Source organism: Aegilops tauschii, chromosome 2 (genome assembly GCF_002575655.3).
Source record: "Aegilops tauschii subsp. strangulata cultivar AL8/78 chromosome 2, Aet v6.0, whole genome shotgun sequence".
NCBI lineage: Eukaryota > Viridiplantae > Streptophyta > Magnoliopsida > Poales > Poaceae > Aegilops > Aegilops tauschii.
In genome coordinates this window covers 645,847,542-645,854,346 of record NC_053036.3, presented here as the reverse complement: position 1 = coordinate 645,854,346, position 6,805 = coordinate 645,847,542, and the positions used below count along the sequence as shown (strand labels likewise).

At 40.6% G+C, this 6,805-nt stretch overlaps 1 protein-coding gene across 1 annotated transcript; it reads left to right on the top strand.

The window, feature by feature from the left end:
• The first annotated feature begins 759 nt into the window (after positions 1-759).
• Positions 760-1,376, top strand: LOC141041432 (uncharacterized). The gene is made up of 2 exons (XM_073507580.1): positions 760-885; positions 972-1,376. The coding sequence occupies exons 1-2, from the start codon at positions 760-762 to the stop codon at positions 1,374-1,376; spliced, it is 531 nt and encodes a 176-aa protein (XP_073363681.1).
• The last annotated feature ends 5,429 nt before the right edge of the window (positions 1,377-6,805 follow it).

The window sequence follows — 6,805 nt, the reverse complement described above, 5'->3', positions numbered from 1 at the left end:
TTTGGGCCAGCCCAGGTGCTGGGACTTTTTCTTTCATTTTTCTAATTTCCTTTTGTTTGGGATTTCACGAATCAATCCGAAAAACCTAAAACAATATTTGGGATTTCAAGAAACCACGAATTCAAAAATGTTTGTAATTTTCAAAAAATATCCTCATACTTAAAAATATTCAAAAATTCAAACATGTTCAAGATATTCAAAAATGTTTAGGACTTCAGAAAATATTTGCAGAAAACAAAAAATAAAGAAAGATAAAATTTAAGGCAAAAAGAGGAAGGCAAAAGTAGAAATAAATAGAAACCGTTTCATGGAAGGATTTAGAATCTTCCCAAAACTGCGGGTACGCATTTGATTGTTATCACTCGCGTTACACGCTAAATAGCCAGTAAACGCTTAACACCCCCCCCCCCCCGTTCACCTCGCACGATTTGGGCTGGCCCAAGTGTGGGGAGGAGCTACCCTGTTTTCTATCTTTTTTCTTCTTCTTTGGGATTTCAAAAAGTTCTGAAGAAAATCAAATAATTGTTCGGGTTAAAGAAAATCCAAAATTTAGTTTTTTGAGAAATTTGAACAAATGTTCAAAAGTCCAACAAAACTGTGTGATTTTAAAAAATCACAATTTTGGAAAAAATGTTTGCCAATTTTGGAAAAAATGCTTTGTCGGACGAGGAGTATGGACCGACGGAGCTTGACCAAATGATTCAAGATGAGTTATTCGATTCGTCGGATCCGGACAAAGAAGTGGTCATGATTACGCTCATGAACATGCAAGAGGAAATGGACCGGCAAGTGGAGCATATTCTCAACTTCAAGGGCTCAATCAAAGGGAGAAGCGTGATCAACCAAGACAGGATGTCTGGAGCAAAGCTACTGCACAAGGACAATGTGCTCCCAAACCTACTTTCCTGGATGATCCATGGTTTCGTCGCCGTTTTCGCATGCGGAAACCATTGTTTTTGCGCATTGTCGAGGGAGTGGAGGCACACGATGACTACGTCAAGCTCACAAGGGATAGCTGCGGCCAACTCTCTTTCTCGGCCAAGCGGAAGTGCACGACTACTCTAAGGATGCTTGCACATGGTACTGCTGCAGATGCCGTTGGTGGGATGGTCAGGATGGGGAAGAGCACGTGCCTGAAGACTACTGTCAAGTTTGCCTGCGCCATGGTAGAGGTGTTTGGACCTGAGTATCTCATAGAACCAAATGTGCAGGACACGAAAAAGTTGTTGGCTATTGAAGAGGCAAGGGGGTCTCTAGGAATGCTCGGATCAATTGATTGCATGCATTGGCAATGGAAGAATTGCCCTAAAGGTCTGCGGGGAATGTATCATGGTCACACCAGAGAGGCCACCATCATAAGTGGTGGCTTCACATGACTTATGGATTTGTCATGCTTTCTATGGAATGTCCGGTGTTCAGTAGGCTTTGCAATGGGGAATCACCACACCGTTAACGGCCGAGACTACAACATGGGATACTATCTTGCCGATGGTATCTATCCTCAGTGGGCGGCGTTTATGAAAACCATATCCGAGCCGCGTGGTAATAAACAGAGACACTTTGCAACAATGCAGGAAGCGGCTAGGAAGGATATGGAGAGGGCGTTTGGTGTGCTTCAGGCTTGTTGGGGAATTGTGTGGAGCGCTGCAATGATGTGGGAATCGGAAACTTTGTGGCAGCTGATGAGATGTTATGTTATTCTGCACAATATGATTGTCGAGGATGAGGGTGATAGTGTAGCCCAAACCCATGATTTCGAAGCACCTGGAGAACAAGTTGAAATCCCGGAAGAACAAGATGCGGCTCAGCTGATGAACTTTCTGCAGATGCATCAGAATCTTCGAGTTCAACAGGTGCACACGCAACTACTCAATGATCTTGTGGATCCATGTGTCAACCAAGGAGACAATGCTTGAGTTTCGCACTTAAAATAAATTTTATGTAAATATATGCTTGGTACCAACTATTGCTATTTATGTGCGACATTGTGTTGCAGGATCAACGTGCATGTATTTGCATGGATTGGAGATATGTGGATGACTGAAAGAAAATATGAAGGCCCATTCGGATGCGTCCGCGGGCGTGACCGGTCGCGTCCACGACGTTTTAAGGGCAAGATTTGCCAAGTCCAACGGTAGATGCTCTAAGGTTTTGTCCAAGATGCTCACCGGGGATAACCTAACATCGAATGGCGCCAACATATGATGTCCATGTGTTATCTGTGTACCCTGTCTCCCCTTTGTTGTCAAGCCAAATGAAAGTGAGATTTAACTAATTAAGTACTTCCGTTTCAAAATAAGAACTTGGATTCACCATCATATGGACTCACACTGCTTGGAAAATGCATGTCATATCCACTACTTCCCCCCTTTTAGTGTGATGGCGCGCCTCCGGTGCATATACAAATAGTACTATATACCTACTTGCGGTTGCATAATTTCTTTTGTTTATTTATAAAGAATGCTTTGATTAATTCATATTGTAGGATCCAACGAATATTTAGTATTATGAGCGGCATCTGGCCTCTGCATATCTAAAATGGACACAACAGCTAACAATTTGCCGCAATAAAATTTTGTGACATTAATTAAAATTATATGAGACCAAAACTATACCTATATCGATGTAGGTGGTAGGACGATACGAAGATTATCTTATTACCCATGTCAGTTAAAACCTCTCTGACCATTCGGCATTCGCTCTAATCACATTCACACCACCTAGAATAACGGTAGGCAGATCTCTGGAGGTTAGCTTTCTAGTCTAGCTAGTCAAATCAAATAAAAATATAGTACAACAAGAACAACAACAACAACAACAACAACAAAGCCTTTAGTCCCAAACAAGTTGGGGTAGGCTAGGGGTGAAACCCATAAGATCTCGCGGCCAACTCATGGCTCTGGCACATGGATAGCAAGCTTCCACGCACCCCTATCCATAGCTAGCTCTTTGATGATACTCCAATCCTTCAGGTCTCTCTTAATGGACTCCTTCCATGTCAAATTCGGTCTACCGCGCCCTCTCTTGACATTCTCCGCATGCTTTAGCCGTCCGATAAACACTGGAGCTTCTAGAGACCTGCGCTGAATATGCCCAAACCATCTCAGATGATGTTGGACAAGTTTCTCTTCAATTGGTGCTACCCCAACTCTATCTTGTATATCATCATTCCGGACACGATCCTTCCTCGTGTGGCCACACATCCATCTCAACATACGCATCTCTGATACGTCTCCAACGTATCTATAATTTTTGATTGTTCCATGCTGTTTTATTATCAATCTTGGATGTTTTATAATCATTTTATATCATTTTTGGTACTAACCTATTGACATAGTGCCAAGTGCAAGTTGATGTTTTTCCCATGTTTTTTACATCGCAGAAAATCCTTATCAGACGGAGCCCAAATGCCACGAAACTTTACGGAGATTTTTTATGGACCAGAAGGAAGATATTGGGCCCTGGTTGCAACTGGGGGGGTGTCCCGAGGAGGGGACAACCCACCAGGGCGCGCCAGGAGGCCCAGGCGCGCCCCGGTGAGTTGTGCCCACCTCGGGTGCCCTCCGGACCGCCTCTTTGCTCTATAAATAACCCAATATTCCAGAAACACTAGAACCGTTGATGAAATATTCATCCAGCCGCCATAGAGTCCAGAACCACCAGATCCAATCTAGACATCATCTCGGATGGGGTTCACCACCTCCATTGGTGCCTCTCCGATGATGCGTGAGTAGTTCTTTGTAGACCTTCGGTTCCGTAGTTAGTAGCTAGATGGATTTCTCTCTCTCGCTGAATTCTCAATACAATGGTCTCTTGGTGATCCATATGATGTAACTCCTTTTGCGGTGTGTTTGTTGGGATCTGATGAACTTTGAGTTTACGATCAGTCATATCTTTTTATATCCATGAAAGTTATTTGAGTTTGTTTGATCTCTTATATGCATGATCTCTTATAGCCTCGTATTTCTTCTCCGATATTTGGGTTTGTTTGGCCAACTTGATGTATTTATCATGCAATGGGAAGAGGTTCCCGGTAGTGGCTTTGATCTTACGGTGCTCGACCCCAGTGACAGAAAGGGAACCGACACGTATGTTTCATTGCTATTAAGGATAAAAAGATGAGATCTATTTCTAACGCCATAGATAAACGGATCTTGTCTACATCATGCCATCGTACTTATTGCATTACTTCATTTTTCCATGAACTTAATACACTAGATGCATGCTGGATAGCGGTCGATGTGTGGAGTAATAGTAGTAGATGCAGGCAGGAGTCGGTCTACTAATCTTGGACGTGATGCCTATGTATTGATCATTGCCTGGATATCGTCATAATTATTTGAGGTTCTATCAATTGCCCAACAGTAATTTTTTTACCCACCGTTTGCTATCTTTCTTAAGAGAAGCCACTAGTGACACCTACGGCCCCCGGGTCTTCTTTCTCATATAATTGCTTGCGATCAACTTTTCCTTTGCATTATTATTTTCAGATCTATTAAACCAAAAATACCTTGCTGCAATTTTTCCTTATTTATTTTATTTGGTGTTCGATCTACCAATTTACTACAAAATTATCTCACGTCCGTTTGCCTATCTTCAGGCGCCGTACCCCGGAAGGGATTGACAACCCTTTTAACACGTCGGGTTGTGAGGATTTGTTATCTGTGTGCAGGGGCTGCTTACGTTGTGTTTCTTGGTTCTCCTACTGGTTCGATAACCTTGGTTTCATATCTGAGGGAAACACCGACCGCCGCTGTGCTGCATCATCCCTTCCTCTTTGGGAAAAAACCGACGTAGCTTCAAGCGACACCAAAAGGAATTTCTGGCACCGTTGCCGGGGAGGATCTTCAACATAACCAGGTTCCTAATCACAAATCTTATCTCCTTGCAATTAACATTATTTGCCATTTGCCTCTCGTTTTCCTCTCCCCCACTTCACAAAAATTTGCCGTTTTATTCACCCTCTTTTTCGTTCGCCTTTTTCTCGTCAGATCTCATGTTTGCTTGTGTTGCCATGTGTCTTCTATTTGCTTGCATCTTCGCTTGCTAAAAATCTATTGATATGGATCCGCATCCACTTGCTAATCTTTTCAAAAGATCCAATTATGATGAACCAATTGCTAGTGATGTGAGTGCACTAGATTATCTTTATGAATTTGCTTGAGATTCGTGAATCTGAAAATTATGATGAAGACATTTATGAAGTGATTCATGATAACTCCTTCAATGAAAAGCATGATTGCAATGATTTTACTATAAATTCTATCAATGTCAATTATGCTAATAATATGCAAAACCCCAAGCTTGGGGATGCTAATTTTGCTATGTCCACTACTTGTTGCAATTATCATGATTGGGGGGATTCTTCTTATGATCTTGAAAATTTATTTAAGCCTCATGATGAATATGTTTGCAATAATATTGAAAGTGGGTCTATAAGAGCCTCAACTTTAGGTAAAAGAAATCCCACATATTTGGAGACTGTTCGACCTTATGAAATTTTTGATGAAAGTGGGTTTGAAGAGGTCATGATTTAGTTGATGATAATCCCACTATTTTGGAAGAGTGTCAACGTTGCATGCATGTGGATCATATAGAAAATATGTTATGTGATAGCTATATTGTTGAATTTGAATATGATCCCACATATAATTATTATGAGAGAGGGAAATATGGTTGTAGAAATTTTCATGCTACTAAATTACCTCTCTTCATATTGAGATTGTCTATGTTTTATTCTTCTTCCATGCATATGCTAGAAATTTCTTGTCTTGATAATTTGTTTGCTTATAAAATTCCTATGCATAGGAAGTATGTTAGACTTAAATGTTTTCTTCACATGTTACATGATGCTCTCTTCATGTTTTAATTACTATCTTTCATGTGAGCATCATTGAAATCTTATGCCTAGCTAAGGGCGTAAAACTATAGCGCTTGTTGGGAGGCAACCCAGTGAATAAATTTTATTTTTGCTTTTTTCTTTCTGTTCTTGAGTGTTAGCATAATTATGCTACTGTCATGATTGTGTTTTTTTGTTTTAATTAGTGTTTGTGCCAAGTAGAACCGATAGGATCTTCTTGGGTGATAGTTGTTTGATCTTGCTGAAAAAGACAGAAACTTTGCGCTCACGAAATTAATTCTCATTTTTTATGAGAAACAGATTTCGCCCTGATTCCTTTTGCAGAAGATTAATATACAAATTGCTCAGGTCGTCCTACTTTTTAAAGAATTTTTGGAGTTCCAGAAGTTTTCATTTAAGTCAGATGGCTACAGACTGTTCTGTTTTGATAGATTCTGTTTTCTTTGTGTTGTGTGCTTATTTTGATGGCTCTATGGTTTTCTTTGATGAGTTTTTGCCATAGAAAAGTTGAAATAAAGTAGAGATAATACAAAACCAAAATATGAATTGGTTGGATACAGCACTTATAGTAGTGGTTTACTTTCTTACACTAACGGATCTCACGGAGGTTTTCTTGAGTTTTGTGTGATTGAAGTTTTCAAGTTTTGGGTTATCTTACGATGGATGAAAGAAGGATAGAAGAGCCTAAGCTTGGGGATGCCCCGGCATCCCAAGCTATTATCCAAGAATGAGCAGGCAACTAAGCTTGGGGATGCCCCCAAGTGGCATAACCTCTTTCTTCTAACGACCATCGGTATTTTACTCGAGGCTATATTTTTATTCGTCACATGATATGTATTTTGCTCTGAGCGTCATGTATGATATGAGTCTTTGCTTGTTTTATTTTGTGTTCTAAGTCATCAATCCTTGCTGGACACACCTATTTGAGAGAGCCAAAATTATATC